This window comes from Candoia aspera, chromosome 1 (genome assembly GCF_035149785.1).
Source record: "Candoia aspera isolate rCanAsp1 chromosome 1, rCanAsp1.hap2, whole genome shotgun sequence".
Classification (NCBI taxonomy): domain Eukaryota; kingdom Metazoa; phylum Chordata; class Lepidosauria; order Squamata; family Boidae; genus Candoia; species Candoia aspera.
In genome coordinates, this window is record NC_086153.1 from 339,570,539 (window position 1) to 339,594,463 (window position 23,925).

Genomic DNA, 23,925 nt, shown 5'->3' on the forward strand with positions numbered 1-23,925 from the left:
ACACACAAAGCCAGGGACAGCGGGGTCTTAAGACAGCCCGGAGAGAACGCCTAAGCCAAGCACCAAAAATGCTGCCTTAAAACAATTAAAACACTTCAAACTTACAGCCCCGAGCCCTGTGCTTCAGAAGATTGTTCTAGCAACCAAGCTACATACAAGATTTCTGTTCAATGAGAGAATGCTTCACCCCCTTGCAGGCCAAAATTCCATCCAATTTAGTAGCGCATTTATAACAAGCAATTTAAGGTTCCCTTCAACCTATGCTCTCACCAATATGTATGTTAACTGACAAGGGAAATGCTACCAAAAATATATATAAGCAAGTTCCTCAATCTTAGTATTCAGGGGCTAGGGGAACGGAGACAGAAGTTTTTCTGAAAGGTTATTTATTTAAATAAAACCCCACCAAAATCACAACAGTTTTTTTTGAAGGGGCAAGACAAAAACATAACAAAAATCCAACGGAAATTAGAAGTGCTTTTCAGAATCACCGTCCGTTGCCGTAACCTGGAAAGAGCTGACTTAGAAGATCCTGCAATGGTTGATTCACTTCCATTGTATAGTTTTTGCCGAGATCGTAGCGGCATGCCGGGCAGCTGTACACTTTTGCTCGAAAAGATCGATCCAGGCAATCCTAGAGGAAAACAGACAAAAGCTAACAATGGCATTTACGCTTAAACAACTTTTATAAACATAATCCTCCCAGAGAAGATTTGGTATAAAGCAGATTAAAAACGTAAATGAAGTGGAACAAATCTATTTAAAGTTTAATTATGAAGGTTCTACATAAGCTGGAGAAGCTGGGTTGGAGAGCGCAGGATTAAGTTCTGAGTACCACTTGTGCGAAACATTTACATTCTGCAGAAAAAAGATGCTGAATGCAAAACAAAAGAAGCTACCAGTATATTACATGTTTTGGGTGGTGGAGTTATAAGCTAAACCTTTTCTCCACCTTGTTATATGTTCAGATTCCAATACTTTCTGTAACAAATACTTCTTATTTAGTTGTCAGATTAGCTCCACGTAAAACCTGTTCACCTTTATTCTAGCAAAACAAATCAGAGACGAAAGGGGACCATCCGCCTGGCATGCTGTTCTGATTCAAAGCATGGGCTGAACTTCTGTCAGGCTGGCTTTCACACCGTTTGTGTGTATCAATACTTCAGGGACACTGAAGATTTAGGTTTTGAAGTAAAAAGGAACAGAGAAACAACAAGCACGACAGTATTTCATTCAGGCTCTCCTGCAACTAATTTAAATGAGACATATTCATCTTGTGACTGTTTATAGGCTCAGTTCTCCCAAGATAAATAGCTATAAATCAAGGTCTTCCAGCTTTCTTCAGCCACTAATTAATTCCTTAAATAAAACAGCACTGGAATAACTTCTACGGCTGGCATACTTGTTAAATGATTCTGTTAAGCCTTATTATTATTTCCAGGATCACAACTTGGATTAGAGGTGGCTTATCTCATTTCCCATCTAACTATTATATTTTAACCCATTGCTACCTTCCTAATCTGACTTCTGGTAACCGGGAATAGGGTTAAAGAAATGAAATACCTTAGGATCAAATAAAATACCTTAGGATCAAAGTAATAAGATACACCAACAGCCAGTTTGGCGTAGTGGTTAAGGTATCAGGCTAGAACCCGGGAGACGTGAGTTTGAGTCCCGCCTTAGGCACAAAGCCAGCTGGGTGACCCTGAGCCAGTCCTGCTCTCTCAGCTCTAGGAAGCAGGCAAGGGCAGACCACTTCTGAAATTTTGCCAAGAGAACTGCAGGGACTAGTCCAGGAGGTCACCAGGAGTCAAGACTGACTCGAAGGCACCATCCCAGGTTCTTGGAAAGAACTTGATGCGAATGAAGGCCAACACCAGCTAAAGAACTGGCAGCTGTGATTTCACGTTGTTGTGTATATACTGTGCACAGTAACTGCAATGTCCATCTCTGAGAAGATGGAATAACAGAATTGAGGGGGAGCAGCCAACCTCTGAACCCTGAATTCAGCACATTGATGGGATGATTAAGGGGCTCTTAAAGATCAGAATGGAAAAGAGGAGAGGGCACTTAAATTTGCTAGCCCGGCCATTAATACCTCTGCTGAGTTCTTCCAGTAAAGAGCAAGAGGGTTAAGGTGAAGACTGCATGCAGTTCATTTGCTCTGTACTGATACTTATCAAGGCTGATACTGATTACCGTCAGAACGTTCTCCAAACCTTTTATCAAGTCTCTGGCATTTATAATTCCACAAGCCGTGTTCTGAATCAGAGACAGCCAACTGCGGCGGGATGAGCTGCCCTGATGGACATGGAAAGTTGTAACCTGGTCAGGGTTAAAGGTTTTTTTTCCTGTTTGCCAAAACCACGAGAAACGTCACATAGACTCCAAGAAGCTTCCTGCCTAATTAAGACACTGGGGAGCAGGCCCAGGCTCCTTTGATCAAAATATACGAAGTGCAGCTCTGTTAGGCAACGGAGGAGATAGTTGGTGGTTGCTGGACACTGCTGGTGTATGTGTGGTGTGCGGACTGGATATCCTGCGCGAACCAGTGCCAGCTGGAGGAGGCACCTGCAGCTGAGGACTCCGCGGGAGCAAGCAGGATCTCAAAGAGAGATCTGCTGGATGAACCGGCTGATGGAAAAGACTGCCACATTTGAAAAGAATAGACCAGGCATGAATGAGAATAGCTTGACGAGGGTGCTGGGATTTCAACAAACTCAGGAAAGATCTATGCTTGCCTGTTTTCGTTCTCCTCTCTAGGCTGAGAACAAGCCCCAAAAGGTAGAGTACTGAAGTTGTAATAACAGAGTAAGCGTATCAAAGTTGAGTTAAGGAACCCCGGGAGGGGTTAATCAGGGAGGGAAGGAGATAGTTAAGAAACTGTCAAAAGTTGTCTGTATTGTTTGTTAAGCTATGGCCACTCTGTGTATTAGAAGCAAGCACAAATTATTTAACGAAAAGCACTGTAGCAATAAACACCACTGTAGCTTAGAGAACACTGTGTGTGTCTAGAAAGCCTCTGTCCTCTTTCCCACCCTCTAACACCACGATCGCAGGAGGCCTACAAACTGTGATTGCTGAAAACAGCCAAACCATCCAGAGGCATAGTTATTAAGATGAAATAAGCTGATACCATCATAAAAAGCAAACAGCAAAAACATGCACTGTCCCTGACCACAGGCAACGTTATCAGAAAACTCCCGTCCACGTCCATGATGTTCTTCTGCCTACTTTCTATCATCTGCTGCCCTGCCTACCCAAAGCAGCTTAACCAGAGCCTTGGACCACCTCAGGTTTGCGCACACACACACACACACACACACACACACACGTGGAAAATGTCAGCTACTCACCTTACATACGTTGTGCTGGCACACCGTGGTGATTGGTCGAAAAACCACCTCCTGGCAGCAAATGCACAGAAAGGTTTCTTCCACTTTGTTCAAGAATTTCTGCCAGGAGAGAGAAAAGTGCTGCTATCACCATCCCCATCCCCAATACAGGAAATATTCCACGCCGCATCCTTTCTGAAGAAAGCAAATCTGGCCAAGGAGACACGGGCCTTCGTGTCCACCACCGCTGCTGCAATGAGAACTGTTACCATCAGGGCGACACTGTTTTCTGCAGAGCCTGGGTCTTTGGGGCCATTTCTGAGCCATGGTCTGGGGCAGGGTTCCTCAACCTTGGCAACCCTAAGCTGTGCGGACTTCAACTTTGCTGGCCGGGGAATTCTGGGAGTTGAAGTCCGCACAGCTTAGAGTTGCCACGGTTGAGGAACCCTGGTTTGGGGGAATGGGTGAAGGTAAATAAGTTGGGCCATCAGCTCACGGGGACAGTACAGCAGAAAAACTGACCACGCAGCAAAGAGGGTTGCATCTTGACTCAGACGTGGTTCAACAAGCACTGGACCTGTTTGTTTGGAAAACTGGGCCGCTAACAAACAGTATATAAAAACAGTATCACTTAAGATGATGTAAAACCCTGCAGTGCAGAGTACAGTTAAGACGACTGTACTATAACCAAGGGATAACGGGCTCCACTCATATCCTAGCCTGAAGAAAGAGCCAGCTCTTCCCAGCATTCTGGAAGGTCAGCAGGGCTGAATTTGTTGCTAGGAGGGAAATTCAGGTGGGGCAGCAGCTAGCGTGCTTTTCATCAGCCAAGACGGCACATGTGCTGCGGCCTCCTGCTCTTCCGCCGATGATCACCACGGATTTCTTTTACACGCACAGTAATGACCTCCAGGACAGAGCTGCTGGATCGGGACTGCCTCTGAACGTGGAGGAACATGGAGGCAGGCTGGCCCTCCATTTGCACATAAGGACCTGAGAGATCTTGACTAAAGAGCACAGAAAGCCCCTTCAGCCTGGGAGGGGATGAAAGAGAAGCCAAGCAAGCCGCCCAAGGCAGAAGAGCAGAGCCACCTCCCCGAAGCAAAAGAGCTGCCTGCAAGCTACCTGGAGTCACTGTGAGTTGGGCATCCAACTAAATTCATAAATAAACAAACTCCCCCCCACCCCCGCCACGTACCGGTCCATCCTTAAGGGCTTCTAGTGCTTCGTTCCACAACTTTGTATTGGCTTCGTCATCTTTAATAAGAGCCTTCTGCTGGGGTGTAAGTTTGTAGACCTCCACTTTAGTTTTCTTCAGTGTGGCAGCAGGAGACACACACAGATCCAGTTCATTTCCTGGAAAGTACACAATCACACAGAGCTTATTCATTCATTCATTCATTCAATAAAGGAAGGCTTTAAACAGATGTGCGGGCAAGTCAATTAAAGAAGATAGTTTACCAGATTTCCTTTTCCTCTTCCCTTGTCCTGGGGTTTCTACTTCTATTTTCTTGCTGTTTTCTTTATCTTTGTTCGCAACAGCTTCCAGATACCCTTCAGGATACTAAATCAGGGGTTATGAAAAAGTTAGTTTTGACGCAGCCCATATCCGTTAAAATGGTGGGTAATAAGGGCCGCTCATCGGCACCCTTGGCAAGGCAATGCTACCCAGCTGCGTACCTGCATGGTGAGGCCAAGTTTCTTCATCCTCTCTTTGCCTTCTCTGGTCCAAGGGGCTGGCTCCTCATCGTCCCTCCTGAGCATGTAGCGCCAGACCAGGAAGCCAGATTTCCCTGTTTCAGGCCAATATTTAACTACCTTTAAGAAGTCAGAGGAAGAGGTTTCAGTTCCATGCATGTTCTCTTAAGCATCCCCCTGGCGAGGCAACCCCTCTCCTTTCCTCCAGCTTTGGGCCCATGTTTACAAATCGACCCAACCTCACCTTATAGATCCCATCGTAACGGTTTCCATCTGTGGGGGCATATTTACTGTATCTGCCGCCCTTCACATTCCGCACCACCCGAACTGGTCTTCCAGCTCGCCAGTCCTTCGCTTCGGCACCCTCTTTATCGTTAATTGGAGCGCTGCAGTTCAGGGCCAGAGCTCTGCAAAAAATGAAAGCGCAGACGGGCTGAGGGGTCTTCCCTGGGGAACCCAATCTTTCGTTCTGTTACAGGGCACTGATGTGGCAGGGACGGCCAATTTCTCCTCCATTCCCCAGTACGTATCACTGAGGCTCAGCATCGAAGAAGCCTGTATAGTTCACTGCTGCCAACAGTATTCCCAGCCAGACATCTCTGGGAAACCTGCAGATCAGATGTCAGACTCACAGCCGCTCCCCAGCAATTAGTACCATTCACTTCCTGAAGTCTCCTACTGGGAACAAATTTTGTAATTTGAAGTTTTATAGAATTACATAATTAAACATCATCTCTATGCAGAATTTTGCATTTCCTGCATGGAATATCCACAACCTCTTGAGCTCCAAGTGGAAAGGAGAAGTGGGCCGCTTAGACGTGCACCTCTGAGGATCTGCATCTCCAGAGGACAATGCCCACTGACAGGACCACAGACCCCCACCCCTCACTTATCCTGATGCGCACGTGTGAATCTTACATCCTTCAGAGAAAACACCTATGGTATTTTTCAGATGTGCACACTTCTCCTACATGATGGGAGGGAGGAAGCTACTTCTGAGAATAATCCGAAAACACAACAACATTGTGTTGCTGAACACAAATGACAGTAGCCAGAATTTCAAAGAAGGGAAGGGAGACGGTTGCATTCAAAGACAGAGAATCAGGTTCCTGGATGGGAAGGAGTTACCCAGGCCCAAGCCATGCAGCAGGAAAAGGCGCCCAGTCTTCTTTCAAGAGCCACCAATGATACCACCAAAAAAACGGGCTGTGAGCAGAGACTCCTTCCCACCAAAGCAGAGGACAAATTACAGGCGGTCCCTGCTTAACCACCACTCATTCAGCAGCAACTTACTATGGAGCTGAATGAGCAGTACTTAGACCAGTCCTTGTACTTATGACGGCTGCAGCGTCCCCACAGTCACGCGATCGCCATTTGTGACCTTCCTGGCTGGCTTCCTACAGGCAAAGTCAATGGGGAAGCCGGCAGGAGGCTACAATTGGAGACCATGTGACGTCACGCTTAACAATGGTGTGGGATTCGCTTAATGATGAGAACTGGAAGTGCCCAAATTTCCGTCACTAAGTGGCATAGTCATGTGACCTCATGCTTTACAACCATGTCACTTAGCGGCAGGAATTCCAGTCCCAATTACTGTTGTTAAATGAGGACTACCTTAGGTGAAAGACAACTGCCAAGCAGCAAGCAGGGGTCATCCAAATATATCACCTTTTATTACTGGTCTTTCTGTCTATGTGTCGATGAAGATCCTCAGTCATCCAGGTGGAATTGTCTGTGGGTTGAGTCATGGCAGCTGGATTTCTTTCTTTTTGGTGGAAACATTTCACTGCTTGTCCAAGCAGCTTCTTCAGTCTGGGCAAAGGTTGGTGAGGGGACCCCATATATGTCTTCCAGGGTGGCTGCGTTGTCCCTACACCTGAATGGCTGTTAATTGTGCCATGGAGGTGTGGATTGCCTTTGGGATGTCTTATTCCTAAATCCCTCGCTCCTCCCCAAGTGGATTGTTAAGAGTGGCCTTCCTGGTAAACTTGTGAAGTGGTCTTAATCTTCCTGGGGATTGATGAAAGAGCAGCATGAAAAATGGGGGACAAGTTGTGTCCGAGGCCTCCGCCTCTGTCGAGGGAAGGATTTCCCACTTTGGCATGAATGGATTCCTGAACCCCTCTCTCAAACCACCTCTCTGCTCTGTCCAAAATGTGAACATTGCTGTCCTCAGATGAGTGTCCTTTTTCTTTTAGATGAAGGAAAACGGCTGATTCTGGTCCTGTGGTGTTGCTCCTCCTGTGCTGGGCCATCTGTCTATATGTCATTACACTTGTACACTGATGAACCCAGAATAACTTAAAATAGGTTACAGATGTCAAGGTAATTGGTGAAGAGAACCACGCTGAGTCATATGCGACTCCAGTTCTTTTATTATTCTCTACCAAACACAGAATCTTGCCAGACTAAAGGTTCCTTAACTGAGCCAAAGGGAAAAATCCTCTTAGGAAATCTAGGGCAGTGCTAGTCTAACTTTCTTCCTCAGTCCCTCCCCACTCCCCAAGGAGCGCAGACTGTGAGAATCCTTTTCAGCCTGGAATACGCTCTCTTCCCCCCCACATCCCCCCGCTCTGATCTCCATCTCATCACCCCCCTCCTCAGGGAGACATTCCACCACATCAACTTACAAAATATGTAGTAGCTTGCCCTGCCAGTTTTGGTGAGGGTGTGGTTTCCTCCTTGATTAGAGTATTGTTTTCTGCCTGACTTTTTGTGTGGTGTTGATCCTTATCTGGGTGTTGGCTGCTGGAGGCATGTGTTCTAGCCTTTCTGTTTCCTTCCTAGGTTTTTTATTCTCTCTTTTGAATGGTGTGTAAATATGGCTTATCTCTACCTGTCTATTTGTCTGAGTGCCAAGCGTCCAGGAATTCCCCAGTGCTTTTGGATTTGGCTTGGTCTAGGATGTGCAGTTTCCCAGTTGAAACCGTGGTTGAGCCTGTCCCTGTGTTGCGAGATTAAGGGGTTTCATCGTGTCTTCTGACTGCCAGTTGGTGGTCATGGATGCGCCCGGCTGGTCTTCTGCCTGTCCGTCCTACGTAGTGGCTGTTACAGTCTTTACACTGCATGTTGTAGTAGATGACTTCTGTTTTTTTCTTCTTGGGCTACGGGGTCTTTTGGTTTGCTTAAGATGATCTGGAGGACCTTAGTTGGTTTGTGTGCTATAGTGATGCCATGTGGTTGTAACAATCTGCTGGTTGTTTCTGAGATACAGCAGTGTTACCCTTTTCATAGCTTGTCCTGTAGTGGGTTGTGTGGCCAGGCGCTTTTTGATGAAGTTGAGAGGGTATCCATTTTGCTGGAAGATGCTGTACAGGTGATCTTTTTCCTTTTTCTGGTGCTCTGGGTTGCTGCAGTGTGCTCGTCTGAATAATGTCCTTACACAGCTCCTCTTGTGGAAGTTTGGGTTGGTTGTACTCTAGTGGAAAACTTGGTTAGTGTAGGCCGTTTTCCGATAGACCTGTGTTTCTACTTTACCATCATTTCCTCTGCTGATAAGGATATCCGGGAAGGGCAGCGTGTTGTTTTCTTCTTCCCTTGTGAATTTTATCCCTTTGAAGATTCATTCATTCATTCATTCAATTTGTATAGCCACCCATCTCAAACCAGTGACTCTGGGCGTCAATCATAAAAACAATTAAGACAGTTAAACACAATACAAAAAGAAATTAAACACAAATAGCAGCCAAGAGATATTATAATCCGTCGGTGTCAGCACAACCAGGAAACGGGGCCCTTCACACACTTAGTTGTTGACTGTCTCATGTGTCTTCTCCAGATGTTCCTTTTTTATGACTGCGAAGGTGTCATCTACATACTTTTGGTTGCGCGTGTGGGAGTGCTAGAGTTTCTGGACGCTGCATTACAGTCTCTGCTATGAGTCCCGAGAGGTGATCCCGTGGGTGCTCCTCCGATTGATCGGTATGTCTATCCATCAGACCGAAAGTAGGCGGTGAGGCAGAGGCTGATGAGGTCCATGAGTCTGGGCATTTCAATCTTTGTGTATTTGGCTAGATCAGGTGTGTTGCGCATGCTGCTGCCATGGGCTTTGCTAGTTCTGAATCCATGGACGCGACGAGTGCTGTGACGTCAAAGGAAACCGTAATTTCATCTTTTTATATTGTTAGATCTTTGATTTCTTGGAGGCAAAGTGGTGGAGAATTGATACAATATCTGCTCCCCTCTATGCGACGTCCAAGACTTTTTGCAAGTTCTTTGGCTATGTTGTAAGTTGGGGTCCCTGGCAATGACACGACTGGGCGAAGCGGTCTATTGGCCCTGTGTGTCTTGGGGCGCCCAGAGAAGTGTGGGAGGACAAGTGCGCTGCTTTTCATCCGCCACTCCTCCTCTTCTGTGATTTGACCTTACTTGGCTAGGTCACTGGGGGTTCTCTTGAACTGGCTGTCCAGCTTCCATGTGGGTATTCACTGGGATGTACTGTAGGTTTCTTTGCCCCTCAGTAGTTCTTTGGCTTCCTGTACACACAGTGTTACGTTCTGTCCACAACAGAGGTTCCGCCGTTGTCCACCAGGAGGACAGTGACAGCTTGGTCCTGCTTTAGGGTCTTGAGGGCTGCTCTATCTCCTGCCCTGAGCTGGTTCCGGTTCTCTATGCCTCTGGTCGGTGGCATAATTGTCTGCCTTGCATTTTCTTGGGTCTCTGTGGCAAGCCCTGCAGTTCTGAATGCGGCTTCCCAGGCTGCAGAGAATTCCAAAAGGCTAGCATCTTCTGTGTCATAGTTGGGACCTTTCTGGAGGATACAGGGAGTTCTCGTTTAGCAACTGCCTCATTCAGCAATCGTTCGCAGGGATGAAAAAGTAACTTTACAACCAATCCTCATGTATACAACCTTCGCAGGTCCGTAAAGCAAAGCTGAAGTAAGATCGTAAGTACAGTCATGGTTTCACTCATCGACCGAATTGCTGGTCCCAACTGTGGTCACTAAACGAGGGCTGCCTGTACTATGTTCTGCGGTGGATAGTGGCCGGCTGGAAACGTTTAGCACCCATTCTGCTTCAGTTGCCTCTTTGCTTCTGGGTTTAATTTTGTTCTTCTTTTGCCGGCTTGTCTTAGAGACGTAGTCTGGATGATGTTCTGGGATTGCAGTTTGTTCTAGCTGCTCCTTGAAGTTATCTCTGGTGTGCTGGTATTTATTTAGTCTCAGGTGAGCATCCATAATCATTAGACGTACAGTTCTTGGGCTGCTTTGTTGAGCTATTTTCTATCTAGCTGCACATGTTTATTGGGGGTCTGCATCTGATACTGGTGGGCAGGGCATGCTGTCCTAGGCATTCATGCAGAAAGAATAGTTCCTTGGCAGAGGTTTGCCTCCATGCAAATTTTTCCCATTTATGTGCTTTCTGAAGGGTTTGAGGCCCATATGTGATTCCAATAATATAAAGCAGGTGTGCAGTGACACAGTAAGCTGGTACATGAATGCATGAGAACATAAACTGCAATAATACCCCATCCACAAACTAAATATGGTCAAAAAGATATGAAGGTCTAATAGACACTGCTGCAGACAAACCGTTAGCTACCCACTGAATTATAAATGCTATTCTAAAAATTGCTCACAGAAATCAAACTCGTTGAGTTTCATTAACTCCCCACCTTTTGCAAAATCCCTTGGCATTCTCCTTACCTGTTCATTTTTGTAAGTTTTTGATCACAAGACTGTTCAGCTGTACGTTTGTTCCCAGAAAGATCACGGCCTCCACTTCCCGTGTAAGTAAAAGAATTTCCATGATCCTGAAATATATTCAGACAGTTCAGTCCAGGGCTGGAAAAATCCCAATCAGCTGGTCACTCGAGCACCTGAATAAACTGATTTTGGCACTTAAAAGACTTGGATGTTTGCTTACCTTTATTAACTGGTATGAGGTTTTTAGGATGGCACCTATGGAAAACTGAAATGTTTCTCCAACTCTGTCTAAGCCCTATCCACAATTTGCTTGACCAACTGCTCTGAGTTCTTCCAAACGTGAACATTTGCAAAGAGGGTTTTGACTCAGAATTCTAGCTCTGCCACACGGCAGCTTAATCAATATATAAAATTATCGATTTTATATATCAATACAAATAAATAGCCTTTGGCTTGAACACCAGTTTGTATCTCTTAGGGCCAGCACAGATGATCAATTCTATTATACACACACATACACACACACACACCCCACCACTTTATTATGCATTGTAAATCAAATCAAATCAAATCAAAACAAAAAGATGCAACAGCACCACATGATACGTTCCTTGCACTCAATTAGCTTGCACCCAGTAACTGTACATGCTTATTCTTGATTGCTTGTACCTCGTTTGGCCGCAGAGGCATGCTAACTTTTGTGCCTCAGCTGTTCATTTGTAAACAATTAACAAGAAGTACTGCCACCTCCCACACTGGAAGACACACTCCATGCTGCTCTGGTCTGACTCCCCCAAATCTGAGCTAACTAATCTAGGTCAGTGTTTCTCAACCTCAACAACTTTTAAGATGTGGCTCTCAGAATTCTGAGCTCCCAGAATTCCCCAACCAACGTGATCTACAGCAACAACTGTGGGGGGCCTGTTGTTTCGGACTTGCTCCTAGCTAAGTCAGCAGTATCCCAAGCCCTGGGATACTGTTTTACATCTATATTTTAATCCACATACCATATCGCATACCTGCACGGCTCAGAGGCATGAGCAGACTCTAAGCCCAGTAAGCAAACGAACAATCTTGCTCCATGAGGAGGCAATCCTGCCTCACCTCCATACTAGGACAGACACTGTACAATCTGGTTCCAACTAATGCAGAGCTGAGGTGTGCTGAGCAGCCCTCCCACGTGAATGAACTCACACTAGCCTTTAACAGTTAAATCAGTTTTTCTTGACCAAAAGAACCAATTTAAAGATTTCAATGTACACTAACCAAAAGCTCAGGGGAAATGGTATTGGTTGCTAACTTAAGAGACGCTAAGTGGAAGAAATGTCGGCAGAAGAACCACAGGCCAGGTTATCTAGGGATACTCTGTTAAGGTAGGGGATCTCAAGAAGATGTGGGTGAGTCTTCTTTAGTTTTCTTTGTAAGAAATGTTTAACTGAAACATGAACATTAGTAGGCCTTCTGGTAAAGAGGAGGGCAGCACTGAGAGAGACGGCGATGTCACTTACTACATCGTCTTCATATCCACCTGCCAGAACCAGAGAATAGGCTCCATCGTTGCTTCTGCCGTGAATACCTGCGACGTGGGGCCTGTGGACACCCGACTCGCTCACCTGAGAGGAGAAAGGCAAGGCCACGGGTCAAGGCTGCGCTAGCTGCTGCGGAGTGCCTCCCCCAGCGAGGAGCCCAAGAACCCCAGCTGCGGCATTAAGCCTGCCATAACCCCGTCGGTAAAGAGGGGTCTGCTGCCCTCGCCCTTTTCTTTTTAGACATCTGAACAGCATGTCAGCAACACAACAATAGCAAAAGTACAATTTGCCATCCACATAAAAACATACCGGGACAGCAGACACAAAGAATATGAACCAGGTGCATATCTGGCCCTCTGTGGAAGTTATAGTGCTAGCCAACAAGGTTAAGAAGTTTCTCCCCTCTGTTCCCTTTTCCTTCAGGCTCAAATACAGGTAGTCCCCGCTTAACAGCCACAATTGGGACTGGAATTTTGGTTGGTAAGCGAAGTGGTCATTAAGCGAATCTGACCTGATTTCACAACTTTTTTTGTGGCAGTTGTTGAGGGCATCACTGCGGGTGTTAAGCAAAGCATGTGGCCATTAAGCAAATCAGCCAGTTCCCCGTTGATTTTGCTTGCCAGAAGCCAGCCGGGAACGTCAAAAGTGACAATCGCGTGACGCTGCAATGGTCATCAATGTGAAGTGGTTGCCAAGTGCCCAAATCGTGATCACATGACTGTGGGGACACTGCAACGTTCACGTAAGGACCATTCACAAATCATTTTTTCCAGTACTGTCGTAAGTCTGAACTGTCACTAAATGAATGGTTGTTAAGCAAGGGCTACCTATAAGCTTTGCTCACTGGCGCCCAGCAAGACCTCCTGTACCTCCTCACTGCTTGCCCATTTCTTACCCTTCATTCCTAGGAGCAGCATCTCACCTGCACTCTGAATTTCCACATGGTTCCCACTGGAACTCCAGGGATGGGCCCGTAATGGTTTGATGGCACAATTGTACACTCCCTTGTGCGGCCCACACACGCCATGCCCTTAAAAAGAAAAAGAGGGGGAAGCGCTACATATCTATCTATCTGTCTGTCAAATATTTATCACTGCCCATCTCCCCCTCTGGGTGGTTATTTTAAGCATGATCAGCACAAACCAAGCCATGGATGCATGCAAAATAGCCGAAGTAAGGACTGGCACCTTAAGGACCCCATCACTAAAATCACCAGAACTGCAGTGTATTCTGTGATGGTTAAGCCATGTGAGCGGGCATCTTTCTGTCTTCAAGCAACAAGCAAAACCAGACTTCCGGTACCTTGCCCCAATCCCGCTGAGAAGACGAGTTAGCAGATGCCATCTTAGATTTCTTTTTGCTTTCTTTCAGCTTCTCACCCGCCAAAACCACTTCACTTGCATCGTTTCGGCATTCAGGGCAATACCTAATGTTTAAAAAAGGAGGAGGAGGAGGAGGAGGCATTCATTTTCTCAGCTGATTTTTATCTGCAATACTAGAGAAGTATATATTAAAAGCTACTTGCACCACCTCAAACTGTGCAGTTACAGCAGGTTAGAACTCTCCAAGACTGCCCAAAGCATGTGAAACAGGAACACCTCACGAAGAGATTCAACGTTAATCACAATAAAGGTAATTGTTTCCCTTCCTGAAAAATGTTGCTGCTGTTTTTACTTATTTAACACACACACACACACATCTTGTACCAAACTCTGGGCAGCTCACAACCTTGCCAATTGTGCATGTTTTTATGAAGACGTAACACATTAAGGAGAGATACAGCTCAGTAATTTAATAAAACTTTATCTGTAGACATGCTTGGATGTTGCCCAGAGAAGAACACCTTACGACAAATTTATGAAACCACTCTCTGTTTGCTCACACTGTTGCTCCTTCTTCTACCCTTCAGCAGGGTTCTTTCCAAAAAGGAACCCTGCTGGAAAGACCAGGTTTTGTGGCAAGAGCCTCCTCTGGGCAGAACAGCTGCTCCTGCACTTTGCTGTACTCGCTCCCCATCATTACCAGACAGGAGGAGCAAGAATGAAACCAGTCTGAAGCTCATAATCTACATCAGGGGTTCTCAAACGCTGGCTGGGGAATTCTGGGAGTTGAAGTCCACGCATCTTAAGCTGCCAACTTTGAGAAACACTGATCTACGTGGTCTGAAAAAATATCCAAATTCTTTACAAAAACATCCTCGTGCTGAACAAGCGTAACGCTTGGCAAAGTATTTTGCATGCCGAGTTGAATGCTCAGGAACAATACTTTCCTCTTCACAGATTGGTCAGGCTGGAGGTCACAAAACACTGTTTTGTGTTACTCTGAGGATCACAGAGAAGTGCTGAGGAAGCATGGATTTTGAATCCCTGGTAATGACTGTTCCACATTAAGCCAAACTTTCCCCTAAAGCAGAGACAGGCAACCTGCAGGCTGCAAGTGGATCCCACGGATACCCCGCAAGCTGGTTTTTCATCTCTTCTGCATATGAAGGATGAGGGATCTTGACCTGGATGCCCTAAATCCCCCCCAAAATGGGTAACATTCCCCAGTGTGAGGAAGTTTAAAGGGGCAAAATGAATTTGCCTGCTCATAACAAATTCCAGGAACTAGGCTGTCCCACCAACAAAGGTGCTCTCCTGATATTACCACTTATACCCTCTGCGGTTTCTCAGAAGCCAACAAAATATTTCAACCCAGAGCTTGGCTCTAAAGAAAAATGAAATGGTGCCATCTTGGGATCAGCAAAAAACCAGGGTCGCAGCCTCCTCACTCCCAATATACAATAGCTGATGGGCTGAGATAATTGATGAAAAAGCAGGGTTTTTAAAAAAAAAATAATTTATTTTTTATTATCAAATTTTTATCACCGCCCATCTCCCCCAAGGAGGGACTCTGGGCAGTTTACAACAAAACGGATGGTGAGCAGGAGGGGGCCCCTATCCAGGGGGAAAACGCATGCGCAGTTCAGAGGCTTTGAACCATCCCTCAAAGAAACCCAGAGCAGACCCGCCTTGAGTTTGGGGGTTTATCTGTCTGGGTTTCCCACGCCCCTTCCATTTGGCAGGATCTTCTGTCTACTATAGCGGGTAATAAACACTAGAGACTGAATTTCTAGTCTCAGCGTGGTTTTTTGCTTAAGTCAGGACAAAAACAAAATTTAAAATTCAATGCCCGTATAAATACAGTGAATATAAGCTTAAAACCAGTTGTCAAAATCTCATTTATGGAAGGGAGTATAAAAAAAGGTTGAATTAAAGGGGTGTTTTGGGGGGGGGCTGCTTCTCATCCCCCAGAGATGACGACTGCCAAGCCTAAAAGCAAAAAGTTCCATAGGACAGCCCTGTGTCTTAAGACTTCGTTGTGACCTACCAGTCCTCATCGTCAGGTATCCGGCTAAGCGGGGGGTTAAGACAATAAATGTGGAAAGCCATGTCACACTCGTCACACATGAGCTGTTTTTCTGGGTCTTCTTTCCCACCACATATGTGGCAGGCACACATCCGGCAGGTTTTGTTCGGGTTGTCTTTACAGTGCTTGCACACGGGCCCGCTTTGCCCTGAATAAATTTTAAGAGAAGCACACACAGATAAGGACCTCACAGAGAACAGGCAAAAGACAGACAGTCACAAAAGATGGGCCTCAGGCAAGAGATACAATTTATGGCATTCACTAGTGTAATTATGGCACTGGCTTAGACAGGCTTTTTAAAAGGTGAGATGGAAACTTTTTCAGGACAAGGATTTATGAACATTTATTAGGTGCAATGTTTAGAAAGAACTTCCTTATCTAATTGTAGTCTCATGCACCGAGGACCAAAGGCAACTGTGTCTTCACCCAGCCCTCTGCGAATATATTCTCAGCAAAAACTATTATTCGGCGCTAAGCAGGGCAAGCCAATACGAAGGCAAGTGACGGAACTCACTCTTTAGGGGACTTTCTGCGGTAAGAGGAACTGCACATCCTGGTTCTTCAATCTTGTAAATCTCGTCCACAAGAGCAATTCGGCAGTCATTCAAGGTATCTCCACCATCGCTGCAAAACAGTGCACCAGAACAAGCTATGAAGAGGAGGAAACAATGGGGATTTCTCCCACATAATTCCTTCCTACCAATGCCACAGGAAAAAAGGACAAACAGGTGACTTGCCAGATTAATGCTCCTGCTTTGGATTTACATGGCAATCCTTCCCTTTCAACTTCTGATTGAAAACATATCTGGGTTACATTATCATGGACTCCAAAAGGTTGGGTGAACCACGGAATAACAGTTTGCTTGGCCACTTAACAGACAGATTTCAAACACGCTCACTTACCCAAGAACTATCTTGGCATATAACTCTTTGTAAGTCCTTGTTTCCCGCTTCTGTAGGATCTCAGCATCGTACCAAAACCCCCGCTCTTTTGGATCATCAGGATTATAATTCAACATGACAACATCTCCAATTTCTAACTCTTCCCATTTGAGAATCGTCCTGGCGCGAGCACGCACGTCTTTGGAGTTCAACTGGATGACACCATTCTCTGGATAGCTTTATTTGGGAGAGAGGGGATTAAGAAAATAAAATAAAGGAAGCCGTTCTGTCTTCCCAAAGCACTTCTTTATTATTATTACCATTACTCATAAAAGGATGGTAATAATTTAATCCCCATACAGAGATTAAAAGACACTCCGAGTCCAGCATTTCATATGATAACAATACTAGATAAGCACCTATGTTTCAAAGTGGATAGCAAAGAAACCCGACTATACTGATGGCAATTTCACCTCACCTTTTCTGTATCTAGTGAATATTCAGAAATTTAGCAGGTTTGGTATAAAGAAAAAGGAGAAACAAAGCATTTCTGCAGGAACAGAAATAGGAGCAGCAAGAACATCCTAACAGCAATAAAAAGGCTCATCTTAACAAGTTAACATTTGATGACAGCCAAGGAAAATCTCCTCCTTTCCCACAGAAAAGGAAGTCAAAGACCTTGCCTATCTGGGCATCCTACATAATATAGCCCACTGTTTCCCAACCCTGGCAATTTCCAGATGTGCGGAATTCAAATTCAGGTCCTAGAATCCCACAGCCAGCACGGCCACTAATGAGATTTCTGAGTGCTGAAGCCCACCCATCTGGAAGGTCAGGAAACACATCAGCCAAAGCAGCCCCCCGTGTCTCCCTTCCGCAGAGCTCAGAAGAGGCACGCAGCTTGCCTGCTCGTTCCATACAGCTAGAGGAGCCAGGAGGCCTTTCTCCGAGCCCCGCGGCCACAGAAGAGGCAGGGACCGCTACGAGACTGTCAGGGTAACACCCAGCCACCTCTTTCCACTGAAGACGACAGCCCTGGCTTACGGGGTGGGGAGAGAGTCCTCGCCGGAGCAAGCAGGACGATGGACGCCCGAGGGGATCTAAATCCTAACAACTGCTGCAGTATTAGCACCACCTTCAAAACCAGAGGTGCTTCCTGAACAAGTGCTGCTGCTCCAAAGACACTAGAGAAAAGCAAAATACTCACTCCTCGTATTTCACATGATACGTGATGTCCTCTTCAGGAACAGCTTCTTCCAAATTGGATTCCTCATCGCTTTCGCTTGCCTTGTTTCCCGATTTTCCCTTCCGAGTCACACTGACCACCTGCGCTTCAAACCAGGCGCCCATGCTTGTGTCACGAGCATCCACCAACTCGTTAATCTAACGAGTAGAACCCCAAAAGCAAGATATTTATTTTTAATAAGCTAATGACCTGTAAGTCAAGCTTACTACTGCATAGGGTTGGTCGCTAAATATGTGATGATGGTTCCTGAAATGCTGGCTTTTGGAAATTATATGCAAAGATCTGCGCTATGTATTTGCATCCCTTTTTAACTATCCAGCCTAAAAACCTCTTCTCAAAAAGCAAGCTATGCTGTTGTTTGACTTGACATATCCAAACATGGATCAGATTAAACTGTGGTTCAGGAAGACTGATAATTTACAGTTAAGCGGACATTACTCCTCACACAGCCATTACTCTGCCGCTCCAGGCTCCCCATCCCAACCAGTGCATGGAAGGGGGTTATTCTTCCAAAAGAAAGAGACCGGGGTAAGAGTTCAGCATCCCCCACCGCCGCGCTCTCTTTGTTCGGGACGCTGCTTGCTTTATTATATATTTATGTATATACACAGCAGCAACCAGGATGTATTAGATGGTCCGGTGGTGCAAAGTTTGCTAGGATTTCAGACAAAGGTAGGGGGAGTTGCCAAACTGTGGCTAGCTCTATCACCTGGGAAGCATTCATTGTCTGAGTCCCTGTGACTAACGTTAATCCTGGCTTAGTGTATTCTACAGATATGCTAATCCTTTGAACAGTTTTCCCAGAACTTAAGAATATCGGCTCTGCTGCTTAAAAATGTCTTTGTATCTTAATATTCCATCTAAAACAGTCGCACCTTGTAGAATCCAAAGCCGGGGTCCACCAAGTCAGTCCGAACCGCAGTACTGGATTGTCCCTCCATCTCCACAGCCCCTTCCCCATTATTGGAGCTTTTATCAGATTCACTTTGGCCTGAACCACAGCCAGAGTCTGTGTCCGAAAGTTCAGAGTCCTTCTCTTTGTTCACCAGGGGCAGGAGAGCAGGGCTTTGTCTCACTAACAGTTGAACAATGTCATTCAAGTTAACACTGTAATCAAAAAGGGAGTGACCATCTTCCATCTGTAAATTGAGAGTTAGAAGATTACCATCACAAAAGACAATCAACAGCTACCAAGAGATTATATTAAAATATTGGGTCCATACAGATACTAATCTATAATTCATTGCTAAAGAATTTCCTTGCATGCAGAAGGTTTCAGACTGAAGGCCCAACCACTCCGGACAGGGAAGACTCACTGGAAACCTCGGAGAGCCATCAAGAATAGGAAAATAGGGGGCTGGATTTCCAAATGAGGAAAGTAACACCAATATTTACATCCTCCTCCCCTCCCCAGTTCCCCGCAATCTTCCCACCCCCTTTCCTCCCCATAGCTGACAATGTCCTTGGCTTGGTCCTGGTTCTCACTCCTGAGCCACTTCTGCCCAGATCAAAACCACTCTGTTTTACCTTTTGGTTTAGTGAGGGCACTAACTACCCAGAATAGGCTGTTCCCTGCATGGGACGATATATGCATGGAGTATTTCAAGTCTGTTGGAGTTGGGCAGCTAATACATTTAAATAAAGAAATAAAATGTTGCCTGTTTCTACTATTGCACAGGTGAAATCTGCCCATGAAGAGCGTTTCCTGCTTTCCCAATCCAAACACTTATTAAATGGCATTATTAGTTGCATCTCTGGAGCAACCAGGCTATATTTGTGGTAAGGCAGGCACATTTCATTATGATTGCTTTATCTCCAGATAGAGAATATCTTCAGAGCAAACAACATTGGAGGAATGGCTGCATTGTTTGTGGGCTAAAGTGTTTCTCAAAATTAGTTGTGCACTTCCCATGATTTTGAAGTACAAGACAAACAAAACCTGTTGTTCATAATATAACCACAGCAGCAGCAGCAACCTCTGGTAGGCTTAAAACAGTTGAAAAAAGCCACCCCAGAAATAAAGAAGGGAAAATCCTGGCCCCACCCAGATGCACGAACAACCCCATATCTTTGCATGTCATGGCCTTACAGATTGAGACATCCAAAATCCCCTTCACATCAAAGTTCCACACATCTGGCTTAGCACATTGGTCAGATGAATCCATAGATTAAAGCAACTACTCAGATTTCTATTCTGGGGATATTCTAAGATAGGATGGGAGATCTTTCAATGGACAGCAGCAGTACATACAACATTTTTAGGAGGCTGATGGCCAAAGTTGGTGGCTTATGATAAAAAGGGTCCATCTTTCATGAAACGTGTCTAGAATTATTAGCATCTCAGTAAATCACCACCAGTGTTCCTTGAATCACAGTTTGAGGATCACTGGTTTAAAGTATTTTTTTCTTACATGTAAGCTAAAAAGCTAGAACAGTTACTAACAAGACTGAACATAAACATTAAAAACTGAAATTATCTTGAAATATCTTGAAAAGGGTTACAGCTCGAGAACTCTGAAGTTTCTCTTCATTCTCCAGCTATTTCAGTGGCACATAGATGGTAAAAACCGGCATCATCATCATCATCCTGTTAATAAGAACCAAGAGCCACTCAGCTGCATCAAACCAGCCCTGGGTTCTGGCCATAACAACTGGAAGCCAGTAGCCTGCTCTTCTACATTCCTAAGCCACCAGCAGAGTGCTCACAAGTTGTGCAGAATCAAAAGGCAACATGGCCAACGCGTGGACCGCTTGACCAGGATGAACATTCCTCTCTGCACTTGGCAAGAGACAAGTCTCAGAAAACCAAGCACACCGACGGGTTTGCATTTTTGTTTTGTACACACCATTGACATTTCTGCATTCACACTGGAGCTATTTCATTTATTTATTTATTTTTAAATCCCACCTTTATTATTTTTATAAATAACTCAAGGCAGCGAGTGAACATACCTAACACATTTCATGTTTACCAAAAGGAAAAACCCTCAATGTAACAGAATCACATACAGACATGAAGACAGAAGAAAAAACTTACCTTCATGGCTAGATTCACAGCTAATACAAAACCAGCATCCCATAATAAGAGTAAAATTAAATTGGGAAAAATTATCTTCATTTCAAGTAAATACAGCAGGTTAACTCTTTGAAGGGACACAGTACCTTTCACAGAACACAAATCAAGCAAGCTTTACCTGATATTACAATGGGAACAGTAACTCAGCACTTTATAATGCCAAGCTAGTAACACAACACTGATTTAGTAAAGCTGTACCAAAGGGATTGCCAAGAAGCAAGTAAAAGTGCATACAACTTTTTCTGGGCTCAGAAGCTAAGGAAGGCCAGCCGTAGCTAATCCTTGGAAGGGAAACCACCAGAGAATTCCAAGATTGTTGGCTTGAGTGGGAAGTTGGAAAAACATCTCCAGAGAAGGAAACAGCAAACTCATCTGTCAGTTTAAGGAAACTAAATGGACATGACATCAGGACATCTTTACCTTTTTGTTTACCATCAAAACATTGTGGGAGCGTTATCACTAGAGGGCAGTGCAAGTATTTTCCTTTTTTAAACCAAATTAATAACAAGCCGCCTTAGGAAGCTTTTAACCAGTTCAAATAAGCCATTTAAGTAAGGGACTCACAGCCAAATTCATTCTAAAACCTAAATCTCAGCCACTGAGCTAGATTCCTCAGTCTCCGTTAACCAAGCTACTGCTTGCAAAATGAAATTTTATGGTATTATTTCCACAGTCTGAGACTTTAACAGTTTCAATCAGTTGGCACATACACTACAGATAGTCCTTGGGTTACGATGGCAGTTGGGACTGGGACTGCGATCATCCCGTGACCGCAACTGATCCCAGCTGCCAATCATAAGCCCAAGCCACATGGGTCATTAAGCGGAAGTCACAGGTAAGGGGGGGGGGGGGAGGCCAGGGAGGGTCGGCACAGGCCATGCATGAGTTGGGGGAGGGCTTGGGAGGCCCCACGCAGGAAGGCCGGGGAGGACTTACCAGAGTGACTTACGACCTTCCCTGCTGGCTTCCCCATTGACTTTGCTTGTGGGAATCTGGCAGGGAAGGTCACAAATGGTGATCATGTGACCGCAGGACGCTGCAACCGTAAGCGTGAGCCAGTTGCCAAACTCCCAAATTGCGATCACATGACTGCGGGGGGCTGCAACAGCCGGAACTTCGAGGATCAGTCTTAAGTACTGCTCATTCAGTGCTGCCTCAAGTTCAAACAGCCGCTGAACGAGTGGTCGGTAAGCAAGGACTACCTGTATTAAGAGAAACATCCGTAGGATATAATACACATCAGTAGCATGGATAGAGCACTGCTGTTCACAGCAACTCTTTTTGGTATCTTGCCAGCTCACGCAGCCTTAAGATCACTGGTATGTACAGGGTTCATGTGTGTGTGTGTACACACACCTTTCTAAGTCACTCTTGAGATTTGAATTATGCGTTTCCTTGATTTACACAACAGAAATCCAGGAACAGGAAAGGGGAGTTGGGGACTGATTAGTAAAACTATGCAAAGGAATCTATGGCAGTTGGTAGGTACCTAAGTGCCAAAACACTGATCTCCAGTCCCGGTGACAGCACAAACGCTCATCATCCCAACATGATTTTAAGGCTTAACAGAGAGAAGAATAAAAGGGAGGTACCTGTTTGCCTCTATAAAAGAGCCTTTGTCTATCAGGTACCACCCTGAAAACTTCATGGATCCTCTGCCGGAGCTCTTCCACTTTCGTTAGCTTGGAAAGGGAGTCCACTCGATGTGTCTCTTTTCCGTCCATGGTGCGCACTTGGATCCACATTGTGGCTGTATCCCTATGGAAGGACATGCACATGAAGGAAAACAAGGAAGGGGAAACGGGGGGGCCACCCCTCCCCGTCAACCCAAATTTCACCAGAAAACGCCCCCCTCCGCAAGTCCTCACTCAGACTGGGAGCGCCGCCATGCCTGCGCAACGGATCGTTCTCATTTTACATCCTTTGTGTTAGTCAGGCCTCCCCCCCATCCCAAAGACCCCCACCCATGGAGACCTCTGTATCCCCTCCCCTCCCCACCCACCCACTTTCCCTCCTAACTTGATACCGCTCCTTTCATCCCGCTGAAACAAACCTCTGATGCTTTTATGGCCAATTAAGTTGGGGGGAAATAATTTATCCTAGGATGACCAGCCAGCTTGGATAAACAGAACAGACATACTTGCCGGCAAGGCGCGCCTTTCATCCAAACGTTGGCTGGCTTCACAAAAAGTGGGCTACAGTAATGCATGGGGCAAACCCCCGGAGTAGGAACCATCACTAGTACTGTTGTGGGTGTTGTTATCGTTTCAAAACAGCCCACCCCTTAGAAAAAGTTCTCCGGGGGACTAACGTAAAGGTTACACAGCCCTCCTCCCCCAGTTTCGCAACGCCCCAAATGAAAACAGCAAAACTTGAGTGACAAATAAGTAAAGAAAAAAATGAAAACAAAGGCCCCCGAGCCAGCCGTTGCCCTATGTTCCCTCCCCAAGCCCCCCACACCGCTTCCAGAGCCCCCCTCCCCTAAGTCTCCCCCCACGAGCCCCCCCCAGCTTCCCCTTGTACCCAGGAGCCCCTACAGCGACCACCCCCCCATATCTGTGGGCGGCTGGGACGCCCCCCCCACATGCCCCCCAGCCCCAGCTCACCCCAATTCACGAGCCCGCACATATTAGCCCACAAATGAAGCCTGGCCCGCCCCCGCGCTCTGCGCCCCCCCCGGCTCGGCCCCCCCGTTCCTCGCCCCGGAGCAGCCCCTTCGGGGTCCCCCATCCCGCACCTCGCTTGCGGGTCCCCCCTCGGAGCCGGCCGACGACCCCACAGCGCGCCCGCTCAACCGAACTACCTGGCTGTTCCCCCCCCTTTGCGCTCCTCCCCCTGGGCACCGCCCCCCTCCCCGTTCCTCGCCTCCCATTGGCCGCGCGCCGCCCACAGCATGACGCCCATAAGTCGCTTTCCCTCGCCCAGCCTCCAAGCTCCCGCCTCCCCCACAGCACGTTCGTCTACGCTCCTCTCCCATCCGAGGACTTGCCTGTTCCTCCTCGCGGAGTTCAAGGCGCGCGCCACAAATTGAAAAAAAAACCGCCCGGGCGCGAGGATTGGGAAAGCGAACTCTCGCGAGATCGTGCAGAACGAGGCCAACGGAGGAG

General features: G+C 46.2%; 1 protein-coding gene across 1 annotated transcript; it reads right to left on the reverse strand.

Moving 5' to 3' along the window:
• Nucleotides 1-54: 54 nt before the first annotated feature.
• UHRF1 (ubiquitin like with PHD and ring finger domains 1) lies at nucleotides 55-23,627 on the reverse strand. The gene is made up of 17 exons (XM_063290918.1): nucleotides 23,556-23,627; nucleotides 22,411-22,576; nucleotides 18,618-18,881; nucleotides 17,704-17,879; nucleotides 16,518-16,733; nucleotides 16,129-16,238; nucleotides 15,576-15,762; nucleotides 13,509-13,632; nucleotides 13,129-13,236; nucleotides 12,186-12,290; nucleotides 10,678-10,784; nucleotides 5,278-5,440; nucleotides 5,016-5,153; nucleotides 4,797-4,899; nucleotides 4,534-4,691; nucleotides 3,357-3,455; nucleotides 55-634 (listed from the first exon to the last, which is right to left on the reverse strand). Exons 2-17 carry the CDS (start codon nucleotides 22,561-22,563, stop codon nucleotides 488-490), a joined length of 2,358 nt encoding a protein of 785 aa, XP_063146988.1. The 5' UTR covers nucleotides 22,564-22,576; nucleotides 23,556-23,627; the 3' UTR covers nucleotides 55-487.
• Between the last annotated feature and the right edge of the window lie 298 nt (nucleotides 23,628-23,925).